The sequence below is a fragment of the Pleurodeles waltl genome, chromosome 8, assembly GCF_031143425.1.
Source record: "Pleurodeles waltl isolate 20211129_DDA chromosome 8, aPleWal1.hap1.20221129, whole genome shotgun sequence".
In the NCBI taxonomy this organism is placed as follows: Eukaryota; Metazoa; Chordata; class Amphibia; order Caudata; family Salamandridae; genus Pleurodeles; species Pleurodeles waltl.
In genome coordinates this window covers 758,768,825-758,787,746 of record NC_090447.1, presented here as the reverse complement: position 1 = coordinate 758,787,746, position 18,922 = coordinate 758,768,825, and the positions used below count along the sequence as shown (strand labels likewise).

The window sequence follows — 18,922 nt, the reverse complement described above, 5'->3', positions numbered from 1 at the left end:
CTAAAAAAGGAATGCAGGAACCTTTACATTTTTCTCACTATACAGGTCGTGCTTTGCTAGAGGCATGAGTGCCTCATTCATTCCAGGATTCTGTTTACCATTCGCACACTTAGAGCTTCGATGTTTGAAAGACTAATTAGCAGAGCAAAAAACAATGAGGACGTATGAGATAATAATGCCTGCGATGACACAATATAGTAGGTCTGTGGATATAAAGTTGGGAAGGGCAGTGGGTAGAGGAACTGGGGGAATGCGGTTTCTGGGAGCTCTTTTCCAAAGGACAGAAGGCTAAGACATGAGAGATTCTGGGCACGGGAAACTTTTTGACGAGAGGAGAGAGGAATGGCAGGTAGAGATAGGAGCGTTTCTGGACACTGCAATCTCTGTGATAAGGGGGTGTTAAAAGAAAATATTAAATTGAGCCTTATGCTCATGCAAAACCAAAAAGAGTGCTCCACTTGCACAGACCACAGAAATGAGCAGCCATAAGTAGAAAACCTCTAAATTCTATTACATGCCCCACCTCTTATATCTATCAAGTAATAGGTCTGCCCTTAATCCCTGTCCACCTACGTAGTTTGGTTTTTTATTACATGTTTATACACTGGAATAAACCTTTTCAGTATGATTTTTTACCAGACACTATTTTGCAATGAAATGTTACAACATTCTAGCTGGAATTTGGGTGCACATAATTGTATACAAAATGCAAATGCTCACAAGTCCCTAAAGAGAACTAGATCTAACTAACTGAAATTAATCGAGCAAAGAAAGGAGAGTGCAGCAATAATACAGATCGACCTAGAAAGTAATTTGGTAGACAAGTATTTAATTGCGAGGTCAGAAAGTAAATAAAGTTGTTACAGTCCTAATACTAAATACTCTTTAATATATTGAAGCGAATATTAATGAAACATTACCTGAAAGCTGTCCTTCCATACGGCACAGGCCTCAGAGGGATTAAAAAACACAACAAAGAGCATGTCGCCGTTGCCAGTTGATGCAAGTTGTATTCGAGAGGGCTCCTCAAAGGGAAGCTGGCAGGTGTCCATAGGGACGCCATCCTGGAACCAAAGTAACTGTTTCTTGCTAGTCGCAGCAGCCACATTTGTCCTTGGTCGTCCATCATTGTCTTCGGTCAGAAAAACATGCATGCAAACTACCACACAACTGTATCCGTTGGGCAGAAGACAGGTAGTAGTCACCAATTTCTGTTTCTCCAAAGCATAGCCAATGAACTCGCTTCCCCAAAGGACTCCATCAGACACCGAGAGGCTCGGCCCATCCCTGTCAACAGGCAAATGTACATTTTTCACTCCGACAATGACGAGGCCCTCGTCTACATACGCCCCTGACCACTTAACAGAGGGGAACTCGACCAGAGCATTCATCACTGTTTGTGTTTGAAGTGATATGTGAGATAGAGTACTCTCACGCCTCCACAACACTGTTGGCCCGTCACACAGAAGCACGTCATCCACAATTTCATAGTCCAATTGAAATTTTAAACAGCATTCAAAGTCATCAGGTGTGTGAAGAAGCAATAACAAATACTTAGTGTCAGTGCTTCTCTTTTGCCTCTTGCGTATTAAAACACAGGGGAGAACCATCCATGTCCTGGAATCCACTGCACTGCTGCAACAGATAATTTGCACGTCCCCTCCTTTAAAGCCATATTGGCCAGACCCCTTCTGTGAAAACTGTCCCGTGCCTGGATCAAATGCCATTCTCTTAACACGTAATGTCGCCATTGCATTATAACCACTGCTCTCTGCAGCCTTTGATCTTGAGAGCTGGAATACAAGGATCTGCCCATTGTAGGACAAGAGGTGATCTTGCTCTCCATCAGGACGCATGTTGATTGTGGTCTCTACATGCAGCCGACCAGAATTCATCATATCTTTGCCATGCAAACTCAGTACCACAAAATGTTTTGAGTACGACCGTAGAAAACCTTAAAATAAAAAAAATAAACATTTAGAAATAAATAACAGGATACAATTAAATCAAACAATGTCACATTGTGAGCATTTTTAGGATAGTCATTCCTCCTACCTATATATAAAGCAGTTCGCTCAAATAGCAGACACATTAATCTCTTGGTGAGTGTCTACTTACTGCGTTTTTGCTTACATATATACTGTGATGTTAATATTATGTTATGTTATACTTGTGCGACCAGTGAAGATCGCATATAATTATATCGAGGGCAACAAAATGGACCTACAAAAATATTGCATCCACTTATTGCCTACCATTACACTGTGAAGGTAAGAAATGTACTGTCCTACACTGCACATATGTACCTTAAAAATTTTTGATAGCTGATGGAGTCATTGAGATTCTTTTGTCATCTGATATATCACATGCAATAATGTGATCTCTCAACAACCAAATGAGGTCCCCTTGGAGCCGAGTAAGTAGCCACAGCAGGGAAGGTGGCAAGATTCTTGCCGGAGTGCGTTTTTTGCTAGTTTGAAATAAGGACGGTTGTTTGACCTAAAGAGAAGGTGGGCATTAGACGTATGATATTTCATAAAGAGAAGTCCGGACTTTAGCTTCCCACACCAACAATGATCGTTCTCCTAACACTGCACTTTTCAATAGGAAAGCCATCGCTCTCCACAAACCTCTTACTTATTGATACAACAGGAATACGCTACACAGAAATCACTGACCCTTACCCCAAAGGGTGTACTGTATGGGAAACTTTAAACTGAATTTCTAGGTCTTTATTATGAGTTTCCTGAATTTTGTTGCAGGGAATTAGTATCAATAATTCTGGCCGGTATGCCCACACCAGAATAAGGAATAACACATAGACCTAGGAATATGGATCTAATTGTGTTGGTTTTCCAATTTTTGAGAAAATAACAGGGCTAAATCAACTTCCGTGTATCAATGATTTGAGCAGGTCTCAAATGGATAAGGAGCTTTGTACTGATCTATTATCTGGGCAGTGTGTTGAGATGCGTTCCAGAAATAAAGAGGGGACTGGACAGAGCATTTGCTGCTCACCCGGTGCAGCAGGAGGGTAGGAACCATGCTCAGCAGATGCCCGCAGCCCCAGCAGCTCCTCTCTAGGGTAAGGATCCATGGATTTCGAGCCCAGGATTACCAGAACCAGTATTAGCATGTCTAGAAAATTCCGGGTCACATATAGCAGAAAGCCTGCAATTGACCAGATAGGTAACTCAGGTTCCCCACCGCCCACCCCTGAGTGATATGCTCCAGCTGGCTTGCAATAAAAGGTTTTAGTCTCAGTAATTGGCACTGCAGGTAATGTAGTGCAGTATAACGGTGGTTCCAGTAACTCATTCTAAGCAAAGTCCTTGCTGTTAAATTCTACAGCCTTTGAAAATGATTCAGCTGTTTCAGGTATGAAGCTACATTGACAACCCAAGGGCTTGCAGAACCTGGACCCTTTATATACTACAAGCCCTGAACATCATTTTAATCAAATCTCCTGGGACTTGCCATTTTCCCAGCACACTGGTCCAAATGTCAGCCAAATCAAATCTGGAACCCACACCAATGAGCACTGCTTCATTTCAGATAGGTTTGTGTTATATAAATATCACATATGTACATACATACTTAGACTGTTCCAGTCAGGGAGCTTTGGCCAGTACACATGATGCAAAATTGGTAGCGTCATAGTAACATATTAATGAATTAACCCAATCAGGCCGTGCTAGTTAATGTTCTTCACTGCATGTACCACACAGGCCGCTTTCATTCATCTGTTGTAAAGTATATGCTTCAGTCCTGAAGAGGGCTGATTTCTCACATTACACCACAAAGGTAAGCCTAAAACTGTTTATGGGTTTCCCACAGTAAGTGTTGATATATGCTTCTTTCTACACTGTTCTGTTTAGGTTTCCTGAGAAAGAAATCTGATGCAGGATTCCAAATCACCGTGGATATATAACTAAATGCAAACCTTATCTTGTTAAGTTTATTGCTGTTACTGTTTTTTTTATTTTCATGCCAAACCATAGGGTTTTGGTAAACACTAACAGAACTCATGCTGATGTTGAAGCAGATATGCTAATTAGAAAATTATTAATGATGTTTATGTGTTTTAAATAATGAAAAGTTGTAGAGAAAATAATGTGTACGTTTGAAAATGTGCTCTCTGGGTATGACCGCCATGTGTACGAGATTGTACTAATATAAGTAAAACTGTATGAAATAATAAAAATATATGAGAACAATGTAGTAATATGTCATAATGAGATGTATAACCTATGTTTTACATTAACTCGCAGTGCTAACTTAGCTGAAATAAAGGCCTAGTTTTCCTAGGCTTCGCATACGAAGAGCTGAATCACTGAACGCTTTGCAAGAAACTGAATGCGTGGACAGTCTTTGACTCACCCGATGTTAAAGTTGCTTAGCTAGAATTTTCTGCAATGTACTGCCGGACAGGACATGATGAAGACAATTTGATACAATTATGTGTAGAGTGGCCTAAATGTACTTTCCCAGGACTTGAACAATGAAGGCACTGACTGAAGAAGAACATGCAACAATTTCGATACCTGAAGAGCCGGATGATGAGGACATCGTATGGCGAACCAATCCTCATCTTGTGAACGGACTGATATTGAAATTTGTAGATTTGGTAAACAAATACTATAGGTTAAAGTCATATCTGCTGCTTGACTGACCGATTAGGGATTAGGGGGATGGACTGGGAGACACTAATAAGTCAGGACAAGGGGCTAAAACTTCAGATGCGATGGGTAAATTGATGGCGTCAGGAGACGCTCTCCGAGGTTCTGTTGTTGGGCTCATACCTTGTGAGCCTGATGCGTGGCTGACTAATTTGATGACCTGAAGACGAAGACTGATTTTGTTGCTGATTCATTCTGTGGATAGGTAGCTATAAAAAATGTGACTGACTAACTTGTGCCTTTTCTTCTAGGTACCAACTGCGCTGCTTTATAGATTTTCACTTAGATAGATCTTTTTCCAAATGTATGTTTTTCTCTTAATTGTTTTGCATGAAGCCCCACATGCTGTTGCTAATCTTGGTTAGGTAGGCTGTTAAGGGTGACGTTGACAGTGACAAATGACTGACAAGCTATTTGCTGACTCTGCTTTTAATGCTGTTATCCTTCTGACAATATGTAGGTGCTTTTGTGAATATGTTCGCTTCAAGTTATGTTACAATGTTTTTATTAACGAATTAATAATTGAGTTGTTATGAATAAAGATTGAGCTAACCAATGAATTAGTATTGTAATCAATAGGGAAATAAAACTTGATTAACTCCTTTATCGGGTTGTGGTTATTCATGGTGGATGGATTAAGTTGTTTTTCTACAGAATGTTTTTCGACTACTGATGTTGATTATTGAGTCAGTATTTGCTGCATGACTAGGATACTCCATGCAATTCAAAAGATTCATCAACATATTTGCGTCCCCTTGCAAGTTTACTTACTAAGGACCAGGCGCGCTTGCACTGCTCTAGTCCTTGCAATACCACTGAAGGGATGCACCTAATCAAGTAGCACAGAGTGTGGTGGTTGGCAATGTTCTGACTTTCCACAAGAGAAATTGGGATCAACAGTAAAAACAATTTACACAGTTTAGAAAATCCAAAGATCAAAAACGGACTTGTGTGATAAACAAAAGAAGAATGCATTCAGTGCAGTTCCAATAAAGTCTTTCAAACAAAGATAAACATCTTGAAAATAAACTTAGATGCAACAATAAAAAAAACGATAAAAGACAAAAATTGAAAAAATGCTGAATAGGCAAGATATAACTTTTTTTAAATATTAAAAGTTCTATGGCTAAAAAATCCTATTGTGTTTCTGCTCCACACCCTTCCCCCAAAAACCATGTGGGGGGACAATCTGGATGATTGCTTGCACTTGCATGGTTCTTGAAGGCCTTAGCATCTGGCGCGGGAGTGGAAAACCTGAGCAAGAAAGCCTCATGCTGACAGTTCCTCTAAGAGCACTTCTGCAGGATGAGAGTAGCCATTACTTTCAGTGGACTGGTCCTCAGGGACTGCAGTGGACTGGTTCTCAGGGACTGCAGGAGAATGCCTGCTCCCAACAGAACCTTACAAGCATCTGGAATTAGAAACCTTCCACTTGCTTTGTCACACTTAGAATTTGACACATACTTTGTTATCTAGGTTTCTATGCGACAGACCTGGATTATGGTGCTGCCTCTAGTCCTCTTGGCATCTCAATTTGTCCTACTAGGATGAAAGTGCATGGATTTTGTTCTACATCGCCATGAACACTAATTGTTATAGAAGATCAATCCAAAGGGTTGACATTCCAGCAGGATTACTCATGTAGCCATAAAATTCTTGTCGCCTACTTAGATTTATATATCATGCAGGAGTATATTGGACAGAGTAGGGATGTTTAAGCAAACAATTCAAAGAGGAAAAGGGCAGAGTGAGGAGGAGAATGTACCAGACGATTAAGAACTGAATGTCAGAGTGTTATGTGGGCATTTGGTTTTACAAGTGAAGAGGGATTTGAGGTTGTTCGTCATGGTTACTCTCAATAAATATCACAGTTAATCCCATTCATGGTCGTGCCAACAAGTGGAAAAGAAAAAATAAGGGAAATGCAGATCAACAAAGGGTAATCTAGAATTTGCCTGAACTGAGTCTGAGGTCATGCTGCTTGAGAATGAAAAACAATACAGAGTTATGGCAAACTCTTTACACCAGCCTTATAAAATACCTGTTACTCATAATAGGAAACATAGGATCAGTGTCTGAAACGTGGTTCAATAAGAACTGCTGTAAAATTAGTACCTCTCAATTTTGAGTGCTATCTATGCTAAGAGACAAGGGATCTACTTGACACTTATTGACATGGAAGCTGCAGTTTAATAATAATTAAAACTACCTCTTGCTCACAAGCAAGGGGAATACCAAAGGGATTACAGAGCTATTTTGTGTTATTGTATGGGCTCATTAACACCTGTGCTAAGGCTGGGAATAATGGTGGATAGATAGAAAGCTTTTTTGTATGTAGAGGGGTTAAACCCACGGCTGTGCCCCGCAACCCTCATGTTTAATGTATATATCACTTTTCAGATCTACCTTAACAGAAAAAGAGACAGAAGCCCACAGTGTGATTAGTAACTTGACATTGATCTTGATATAGCGAAAAGTTTGTCCCTTATGCTATAGTAGTTATTTATATGTTGGAAAATGCATCAGGTTAACAAAGAATTACGAGTTTGAAATGTAAAATTGACAAAACGTAGTCATTTTAAATGTGCACATGTTTAATCAGATGCTCGAAAGCTTAGTGGTATTTGAGATTTATTGAATGTTAACAAAACTAAAGTGATGTAAATCATGTATTTTAGACTCTGCACTAACAGAATATATTGAATTTCTAACGATTCATATTTTGAATACATGTGCAAACTTACAAAAATGTAGTGGTGCATGATATTTATTGGAATTTGCCAGCAACAATATTACGTTTTGAATTGATGTAAAATTAATATTAATGGATCACATTTATGTCAAAATTCTAATTCACATAATGAAATTAATGTCTTATTAGAATTTAAACATGTTATTTCATTTCTTTTGTTAGCTTAATTGAAACCTAATCCAATGTTGTGAGTGTGCAGGAATTGCAAAGCCATTCTGCTTAAAGTGAGCATTATTTTAGATTTCTTTCCCACAAGAAGCTAGTTGGTAATAGAATAATGCATTGTTTGAACATAGAGAGATGTGTAGTTTGCCCTTGAAATGAGATCATCCTGGACTATGGACTCAAAAATTAAACATTTGATGCAACCTTGCATGGGACTGAATGGAAAGATGGGGTTCTCAAGACATAGATAGGAATAGCAACTTTTGGAGTTGTGTGATCGATTTCTATTGGGTTTTAACCCCTTCAACTGAATGTGGACTGACCAATTTGATGAATCGGATTAATGTGCTACTTTTGCTGTATTGATGGGCATCTAATCCTCTCTGCTGATGAAGAATCCTGCATGTTGAGCCCTCTGGAGGGGTATATTCCTCTCTGCTGTTGCCCCTTGAGATGTCTCACTAGAGCTTACATATCTCCCCTTGGGCCTTCTGACATGCTGATGCTTTCACTTTTTACCTATCTTTTGCCAACTTTAGTTAGCTATTTGATGACCAAGCTTACTTTTTTCCAAATTATTTTTGTCTTGTTTGTGCTTTTGCATCTTTTGTCTGCATGTGTTCGCACCCACACATGTATTTCCCTAATTCGGTTAGAAGTAGGGTTTAGCCTCTATGCTCAGCTCTTTGACTTTCTAACTTGAACCTGGATAACGCTATTTAGAAATGAGCAACATTTACTTTTTAATTCGCAGATTTTGTTGCTTATGTTCTGCATGAACTCAACTGAGAGTCTTGTAATGTTGATGTTATTTTGTTTGCATTTATTTCACCGCCTTGGTCAATCCTTGGTGATTCTTTATTTCTATAATCTGATTTTGGTCTGAAGTTGTCCTTGTATTACCACATTGTAACTGAAATTGTGTAATGGTTCTACCACACCTTTACTGGGCCCAAAGATCTATAGACCTCGGCGAGCATGTGATTCTTGCGAAGGATGAAAAGTGCTCCAACAGTGCTGGTAGCAGAATGATGGTTTGACTCAAAAGGGGGAAGTGGGGAGGGGGGGAGGGGGGGGGTAATTGTTTTCAGTGTTAAGGAGAATAGTATTTCCCATGCAATTGCCTGGACCAAATATTGTTTGACCCAAATTTAATCCCATGATCTGTTCTGAAGACTGATGAAGTTCCAGTCTCTTGCCTACAAGTGACGGAGGAGTGAGTACTAATAGAGTTTACCGCATTCTTCAATACAAAAGCAATGCAAGCGGAAAGTGTGATGCTGTGAAGTGTTTTGCGGATTCATCGTACTCAAAGTGATTGTGGCACTTTTTGTTTAAAAACTATCCGCAGTTGTTGCTGTTGTTGATTGGGCTGGTGTGGCCTAAGATCCCGGGATAACGCACAAGTGTATGAAGTCACTTAAATTATTGTCTGCAGTGAGGTTCTTGTTATTGGACGTTGATGACAGTACCACTAGATTCTATGGTAGGACCAGAGGCGAAGATTATGCCTTGCTTTTTTCCTTTATTACGATCAAGCAGCTTCAACATTAACAACAGTATGAACTAACTTTCCCATCAGCACTAGGGAAAAACAACAGAACTTAAACACCCATGAGCGTTCATGAGCGTTCAGGATCCTTTATATGCCGGACCAACAAGAGTATCCTTTCTTCTCTCTCTATTCAGTTTTGGAGCCTGGAGGAATCAAAGAGATGAAATTGTAAAACCACATTCAATCACGCAGAAAAAAGAAGAAATCACATTATGAGAAAAAAACTCTGTCAATAGAAAAAAAATAGTGATAAAGATTCACAACAATTATACAACTGGGCTGGACTTAAGCACTCCAAAGTATAACCCCGAATGTGCCAACTGCTCCAGTTGCACAAGCAGTATTAGGTACCCCTGTACCTCGGGCAACACCAGTACCTATAGTGAATACACATGTTCAGAATATTAACCCAGTTCAGCCCAAATCTTGTCCAGTTGTAAATCCAATTGTGCCAGAGTATAAAGCGAATCAAATAATGCAGACTCCTCAAATGAGTCCGCCTCTGGCAAATTCTGTTCCGAATCAGCCTGTGCCTATGTTTAGTCTAGTTCCGATAATGTCAAGTGTTACCCAGAGTCAAACAAAACAGAGCTTTAACACAGTCCTGACCGGACAAGGTGTAGGAATGGCATTTCCCCAGAATTCAACAAATCATGTAGGTCCAGAAGCCTTAACAGTTCCTGCGACTATTGGTACTGTTTCATTGTATGCCCCAGGTTCACGTGTAAATACTTTACTGCTGGTAAATTTCTCAAGAATGTCTGATACACCAACTAAGTCTACTGGAATGTCACAATTTGGTGCGCAGCATTCAGTATATTCAAATAATCGTGAAACAGAGAAAAACGATTTTTTCCTTAGACCTTTAAACTTGACCCAAACTGCAGAGCAGAGCCCTAGGTTAAACCAAACAGGACCCATTTCAGATGTGAGATTACCTCCAGCAACCACAACTTGTTTCATGCCCAGGCCACATCAGAGCCCACAAGTAACTTACAGTGTCCCGCCAGGATTAATATGATGCAATACGTCAGAAAACATGACAAACTTCCAGACCCCAACTCAACAGAGTTAGTTCCAGCAAGAGCTGAAGTAGCACAAAATAATAACATCATTTTGAGAGGCTTCACTGCATAACAGCTGACTGAATGGTTAAATAATTTGAGTTCTCAAGGCGCAACAGGTAGCACACACTGCAATGCCAGAACAGAAGAGACGCCTGCAAGAGTTAGAACATTAAATGTGCCCAGACTGAAATTAGTATTAAATTAAATGATTTCAGGAACATTAGATCTTGTCCACTTAGAGAATTGCATAGAGGACGAACTGTGGTTCATGTGTAAGGATGTCAAGCAGGAAGAGCTTATGAGAAATTAGCTGATGTGGCAGAGAAGTATGATGTGGATTTAAAGAAGTCAAAACTATTAAAGCACAGTTAATGATTGGAATTTAGCACAAACAACATCATTAACATGAGGTGCCCAGGAATAAACACACACATTAAGAATTGCGCACATACAGAAATGGGAAGCCGTAGATAAGTGGAAAGACAGATGGGCTAAGTAAAGAGATCAAAAGAAAGCAAAGCAGATTGTGCATCCGGCAGGAGGAAATCAAGCTAGAAGTCAGGTGAAAATGATGCCCATGAGAGAAATACCAGGAGGTGGAGGTTATGTACATGTACCATAGAGTACAGGTGATATTTTATCATTCACAAATGATTACCCTAGATTGAGAGAGAAACCTTTGGAGTGATAGAAGCCTGTGGTGTGGTACAAGCAGACAGAGAGATTTGTGAAACTCAAAATGCCTGAAGGAGGATTTGAATAAGTTGTTTGACGTGGTTCCAAATGACTTTTGGAATACGTGGATAGTTTATGATGATTGGCCTGACAGTGAGCCTCCAAGAGATTCAGTTACAGGTGCGCGGTCTGAAGAGTTAATTGAATTTTTAAAGACTAAAGCATCCCCAAAAGATACTGATTGGCAGAAGATTGACAGGACATCTCAAGAGTTGAAACAGTCAAGTCATGCTTATTATGAACGGTTGTTGCAAACCTTTAACCAGCATAGTGGTATTGAGAAAACTGAAGCTAAAGTTAGGGGTTATTTTGTGTTTAGATTTGTGCAGGGATTGAAGTTAGACATAAGTGAAATGGTTCAGAAGCGCATGATTTGTTAGCAGACCAAACTGATTGTTGACATCCTGTGATACGCAAACTACTGTAGTGAAGAATTGGAAATGAAGCAGAAGAAATTGAAAGAGAGGGTTACGGTTTTGCAACTGAAGGCTGCACAGAAAGCTAGTCAGAATCCGCAAATGTTGGTGAACACAGTAGGTATGGAAGGAGTATCACGGCAGGCAACAAATGTTGTTCAGCCTAGAGGTGGAGGATGTGATGTTCAAGTTAATCAGAGTGGACATGTTGTTGACATTCAGGCATTGAAGAAAACTCATGTGTGTCATGCTTGCGGAACTCTTGGACTTTGGCGACGTGAATGACCCTGTGCAATGTGAATAATCAAGCTCAGAACGCTGGACTTGTTCAGGTACCAAGTAATAAATCAGGCTCAAGTTCCAAGAATTCAAAGACCCCGAGTACAAAATGTATATGGGCTCCAAGTACAACAGGTTCAAGTTCCACAAGTCCCAGAGACCTAGCAGTAGATGACTGTACCACAACCAATCATGAATCAATTTGCAATCGCAAACACGAATCAGGTTGCTTCTCAATTTCCCCTTACAGATGTGAGTGATGAAGAATTCTCAGACTTGCTAAGAAGTGATAGCTCCGATGATGCGGACTGCATGTTAGCTGCATCCTTAGAAGTTCATCAATGTGGTTCCTATGAAAATGCCAACATGATGGGACATGATGTGCCCTTTTTGGTGGACACAGGAGCTACTCATTCCACAGATAGGTCGTCAGAAATGCCAAATCTGCCCCCTTCAGGAAGGAGAGTTCAAGTTGTAGGAGTTGCAAATAGGCAATTGACTAATCCTTTAACAGAGTATGATCCCGTAAAAATAGGATAATTCGAAGATGAGCACTAATTTCTGGTTTATGATTCCAGCCCAGTGAGTCTTCTTGGATGTGACCTTGTTGTATAAGCTGAACTGTTCCATTAGCTGCTCCCACAATGGGATTGAAATTCAGACGAATGATGAAGATGTGCCCTGTAAAATTGAGAAGAGATGTTTCAATGTAGCACTGTACCCAATGCTGACATGTAATGATTTGCCCAAAGGTTTAAAAGACTCAGTGACACCTGAAGTTTGTGATTTTACATGACAAGATATAGGACTCAAAGGAGTTGTGCCTACTGAAATTACAGTGAAGCCCAATGCAGACAGCCCAAGATTTTGCTGTAGAAGTGATTGCTGGAATCACCCCATTGATTGAAACCTTTCTTGAGCAAGGGATATTAGAAGAAATTTTGGAAAGCCAGTGTAACTCACCTATTTTAGGACTACAGAAGCCTGATGGAATGTACTGCATATTGTCCAGGATTTGAGAAAAGCGAGCAAGGTTTTCGTTCCATGTTGTCCTGTGGTACCAAATCCTGTAGTAATATTGTTTCAAAGTCCATATGAAGCTGAATAGTTCAAAGTTATTGATTTGTGGTACACATTTTTCTCTGTGCCATTGCATGAGGGAAGTCAGTATATTTTTGCTTTTAAATTCAGTAGTCCTGTTTTGGCATGGTGCCAAATTCCTCAGGGGTATACTGAGTCACCATCAATTTTTAATCAGATCTTGAAGAAGAATCTCGAGTCCCTGAAGATGCCCTTTTACTGAGTCCTAGTCCAGTACATAGATGACCTGGTTGTCGCTTCAAATGCATGAGCAATTGCTCTTTTGAATCATTTCGCAGAGAATGGGCATAAGGCTTTCCCAAGCGAATTGCAGGACTGCAAAATAGTTTTGTATATAGGTCACCACATTGAAAAGGGTGCGAGAAAGGTGTCCCAAGACAGAATCTCAGTGATCATGAGAAAGAATCTCCACACAACCCAGAAAGAAGTTTGAATGTTCCTGGAAATGGTTGGCTACTGTCCTCATTCAATATCAAGCTTTTCCCTTTTGGACAAGCCTTTACAGAGGCTGACAAACAAGGATGTGTCTGATCCGGTACCACTGGATAATGATTGTGTAAATGCCTTCACTGAGCTGAGAGAAAACTAATGCCGAGCCCCAGGATAGGAATGCCTGATTATATTAAATGTTTTCATTATTTTGTTGTGAGAGAGATGGATGTGTACTTTCAGTTTTGACACAAATGGATGGAAATACAAACAAGCCTGTGGCTTATTTTTCTGCCACACTTGATCGTGTAGCTTCAGTGCTGCCTGGTTGTTTGAAGGCAGCAGCTGCCCGGGCATCAGCATAGAGCAGTACGAAGCCATTGTTATGGGTTATCCAATGAATGTCCTTGTCCCTCATTCTATCGAAATGTTGTTGACCCTCACCAAAACTCAATATTTAACAATTGCCTGATTGACCCAATACGAGCAGGTCATTTTGGCATCTCCAAATATCATGCCCAAAATATGTACAGTTTCGAACCCAGTTACTCTTTTGCCTAACCCTGTTGAAAATAATGAAAACCGCAAGGATGAGGTTGAACATGACTATCTTGATGTGACTGAATTGCGCACCAAACCCAGAACTGACATTCAAGAAGTTACCCTTAATGAAAATTATTATGTAATGATTGTTGATGGCTCCTTTTTAAGAGACAATGATGGTACCCCTGAGAGCTCGTTATGCAGTATGCACGGGCTCAGCTGTGACAAAAGCTTTTTGGCTTTCAAGGAGTCTTTTCTGCCCAAGTAGCAAAATTGGTTGCTCTTACCAGAGCATGCTGTGTCTCTGACCATCTTAAAGTGACTATTTTTACTGAGAGTCAATATGGGTTTGGTGTTGTTCATGACTTCGGACAGTTATGGTCCCAGAGAGGCTTTATAACCTCTTCTGTATCCCACTCCGAAATGGTGACAGAGTTTCCCAACTGTTGAATGCATTGCAAATGCCCACTAAACTTGAAGTGGTCAGATGTAATGCCCATCGGACGTCTACTAATTATATTACCCTAGGCAGTCAGGGCTCGGAAAATCCACTTGACCACTAGCACTGGTGAGTCTTATTTGAACAGGTCATCCCTTCTGGTGAGTTGATGCTGAACAGGTATTCTGTGCAGTTAAAAAGTGGAGTGGCAATGAAAAATGCCTTTAAATCTTGTTCTTATGTCACATTAACTCTGTGTTCACAGACAGAGGTCAAAAGTCAGTTTTTATTACAATTAATTTTCCTTCTGACTGCAGAGTTCCAGGACTTTGTAAGGTGAACTGTGTAACCTGCTGTTTAGAATGTAAAATAAAAGGATATAGGGTGTCAGGTTTTTCCTACTACACAACATTTAAATGACTACGTAAACTTTGCAAACATTTCAAAATATATTTCAGTAGTTGTTAAAGCCCGTTTTATATTTCTATGTGATGGAAAAAATATATTAGGATGAAAACAAATCAGAATACTTTACATGTTGATGTGCAAAGAATATGTTTTCTGAAACCCAATTTTCACAGGTTGTTAATACACTATGTAGTTTTATCAATAAAGCTGCAAGTTAGTGGAGAGGTTTTTGGTCATTTCTTGGGAAGGTACTGTGTGTAGATGACAATATATTACCACATCATGGTTTAGTAATATATTTATTAAAATTGAGCATTTAAACAAACTGAGAATCACTCCTGCCCTGATGGCAATGTTTTGGTAAACTAACAGAAGTCCTAGGTTATGTGGGCTAGGCCTCATGGGCATGTGGGCTAGATTATTCTGTTGCATGCAGCAACCTTTAGTCTACTTATTCAAACAAAAGAGGATTTTTGTACTGCAGAAATGCTGAGCTCACAAATTTGAAGATGCAATCATATGTGAGAATTAAGAAAAATGCAACTCTGTGAACTATTTGCCTAGGATCACACAATTTGAGACCATTTTACGGGTCAAGTACATTACAGTTAGGTTGAGTAGATTATTTAAGTTACTCGACCTGCAGGCGCAGTAACATTTTTATGATTTTTCGATCCCTGGTAATAATTATTCTCATGAGGTGGCTAGCTACTGTGCTTTAAGTGGTACATCTTTCAATGGTGAATGATTTGGTGATGCAGATAATGAGACAAGTCAAAATGTCATGTTGAATGCTGTTGATACATGGGAGGAAGTTAAGAGATTGCGGAAAGAAGTGACTGAGGAAGAACAACAAAGTTGGGTTAGAACAGTATGTGTTAAAAGGGATGACGACAATGTTTGGGTCTCAAGTGATGGAAGAGCAGTACTGCCAAATTGCCTATTGTCACCCATGGCCAGGTTTTATCATGGATAATCACCCATAGGGAGTGATGCAATGATCAGGACATTCAAACAGACATGATTTCTTTCCAGGTTTAGATTAGTTGCAGAAGCCATGTGTACAGATTTTTCACATGACAGAGGATGAACGTAGGAAAACGCACAGTTGTCACACTGGCAGATCAGGAGATCCATTCAACAGAATGCAACCATATTTCATTGGATTGCCAGCATGGAATGGTTTGAGGTACATTTTTGTCATTGTTTGTATTTTTTCACATTGGGTGGAAGCCAATGATAGTCTCACAGTAGCAAAGCTGTTACTTAGGGAGTTGATCCTGAGGTTTAGATTTCCAAGTTCTCTAGAATCAGACCGAGGAACTCATTTCAAAAGTGAGGTCCCAAAAATGTTATGTGTGGCATTAGAAGTTGAGCAAAGACTACACCACAGTTATAGACCAGAAGCTTCAGAACTAGTAGAACAGAATAATGGAACCCTGAAGTCCCGACTGGCATTAGTTTGTGCGTTCACAGCTCTGCAATGGCTGCTTGTCTTGATGAGTATGTGCAGCACGCCTGACAAAAAGACTGGGTTGTCCCCTCATGAGATCCTGATGACAGGGGCCATGAGATTGCTAGCAGTGCCTGCAAATGTGCTTTTGAACATTACAGATGACTTGGTGCTGGACTGTTACAAAGAACCGGCTGACGTGGTTCATTCTTTGACTCATCAGGTTTGAGAAGCTCTAGCACAACCACAGCACTGGTTGCCATGACCTAAATCCTGTGGACTAGGTAATGTTCGAAAATCCCGTGAGGAAAACGTGTTTGGAACCGCGTTGGAGAGGGCCTTTCCAAGTGATACTTGTAACCACTACTGCAATGAAGTGTGCTGGTCTCCTCAACTGGGTTCACGCAAGCTACACTTGCAAAGTTCCAGGTCACCTGAACGATACAGCACCTGTTCCTGAACAGTCGGTTACAGTGAGCGAGAGGGATCAGGTTAGTCAAGCTGTGAGGACTGGACAAGTGGCAGCTACAATGCATGCTCACTCTGAAGGAGTTCTGAGCAAGTCAATACCGGTGATTGGTACAGAAGAGTCAATTCAGAAGCAGTTGGCTTGTGCTGGCTCGGATACTGATGAAAGATGAGGTGCAGTAAGTAGAAACGCAGGAGACAATTGGCCCAAAAAGCATGCATTCAGTACCAGATATTCAAGTGCCTCCGACTATTATGGAAGAATCGAGTCAAAGTGATGGTGAAGCTGAGAGCCCAGTAAATAGGAGGTCAAAGAGAAAAAGAGTGCCAAGTCAAAAATACTCATCTCCTGAATGGACATACTTTGCAGTAAATGACTGGGATAGAGAATCTGCATCCTTCTGTGTTAACTAACCAGATTCAATTAAACATTCTGTCGCATCGGAGATGAACTTTATGGTTTCATTGACTGCACTGATGAAGAATGACATTATACCCTGGAAGTGATTACAAGAGACTATGAGATCTGCCGCTATTGATAATAATTGAATTGCTGCAGAATTGCTCTTGATGAACTTTCTAAAAGATCAAGGGACTCTGTGAATCCATTTGCATTTTTGAAAGGCTATTTTTGATTACTGCTTTGCTTATAAATAAAAAAGGACAGAAAGAGACAGTGATATAAAGCCTCCATGCATCTTTTTTGCATTCATTTTTTTTATTTGGATTTTTGGTCTGGATTTAGAGAACCCATGGAAACGACTAAGAACAAAGGCAGTAAGTGTAAACATGTATGTATAGATTTAGTAATAATTATTATTATGATGATTACTATGATTAAGCTTGCCCATAGCCAGTGATTCAAACAGAATCACATCTATAACTGCACCAGTTTCATTAGAACAGGCCACGCTATTTCAGGATGAAAAACATTTACACACTGACAGGTCCACAGGTGATTTGGCATCCAGCCTGTTTATGAGCATGTAGAAACCGTGGAAGCTACAAAATTGTTGTTTGCACAAAATTGCCTGCTTAAGTGAGTAAAGGAATTATTTATCACAACTTGCCCCCAACCTACGGAATTTCTTGCAGTCTGTTATAACTCAGTTGTATAATCAGAAGTATTATCAATATTTCTATTCAAATTATGATTTAGTCTTTTCTTGTGTTGCTATCATGAAACACATGCACAGCGTTGTGAAGGCTAAAAACACAGTGGGAGGGTTCTTTGAACCAACTTTGACATTTGGTACTGTTTATATACACAAAAATAACTTGACGCGCTACTCTTCGGCAGCAGCGGCAGGGGCAGGAGCCAAGCCCCCTCGCTGATTGGTCCTGTGGAAAGGGGCGGGAAGCGGCCCCTTTAAAAAACAAACGTGCACCCGCTGCCGCGGGATGCGCACGGGCCAAGGGCAGGCCCGTCCTGCGCCCGTCAGCGACCGGAGGAGGCCGGGCCGGGCCACATCTCTTTATTTTTCTCTTTTTGTGCCCAGAGCTGCCATTGCTGGTCGACAGTAGCAGGGTCCGAGGAACTCACAGTCTCATCCCTGGTGAGGGGTTTCTAGTAGAATAGCAGTGGGTAGGGCTAGTAGGCCAATTACTCTATCAATCAAGTGTTTAAGCAAGGTGCCCGGAAACAAGAGGGAAAGATGGGTAGACGGAGAGGGGGGGGGAGCTGAACACAAGCATGGGTCCAATAAAACCCTAGATATTTTTTTACAAAAGGCCGTCGGGGCACTTGAAAAAGAGATAGAGCTGGTAGAGCGCCGCTTAGCTGTCCCCTCCTCTTCAGCCTATAGTCCAGCTTATGTTGGCCATGACTCACAGCCCCACCTTCCAACAGACTCGCAGCCTGTGTCGACTACCCCTCCCACCACACCCTCTAGTAACTCCCAGGAGCACCACGCCGAAATTTTGAACAAACCTAATGCCCTCACCATACCAACCTTGCTGATTCGGAGCCCTTCCAAAGGAGGGTCCCCAACCACTGTAGATGCAAATATTAAAGGAAACGAAGGGAGCCTGTTATCAAAAATAAACGAACCAGGATCCTGAGCCCCCCCCAATCCAGGCCACTCTTCTAATAACGATGCGATTTTATCCTCCTTAGAGAATGCTAATGGACGACAGGCAATCGATCATACAAGGGAACTTATAAGAGAAGAGCTTACCAAGCTGCTCCTCCCCATAGCAGCTCGTCTCCAAATGATTGAGGATAAACTGGAAGGTCTCATAAAGAGCCAGCTGCCAGTACCTCCCCCAACTGCAGAAATCCAATCTTTCCCTCACCACTCCCGTCTCAACCAAATTCATGTTAACGCCAACATCTCCTGCTCAAACGGGCAAGAGTCTCCTCCTTCCCAAAAACCAAGAAGGGAACATATCCGTTAGAGCAGTTAACAACCCAAAGAACAAGCCCGCTAAGGT

At 40.7% G+C, this 18,922-nt stretch overlaps 1 protein-coding gene across 1 annotated transcript in view; it reads right to left on the bottom strand.

Annotated features, from left to right (window-relative positions):
* The window catches only part of FANCB (FA complementation group B), a 350,895-nt gene that overhangs the window by 307,107 nt on the left and 24,866 nt on the right, over positions 1 to 18,922 (bottom strand). The window contains exon 2 of the mRNA XM_069205002.1: positions 921 to 1,954. Within this exon, the coding sequence (XP_069061103.1) occupies positions 921 to 1,898 (978 nt within the window). The 5' untranslated portion in view covers positions 1,899 to 1,954. The remainder of the gene's footprint in view (positions 1 to 920; positions 1,955 to 18,922) is intronic.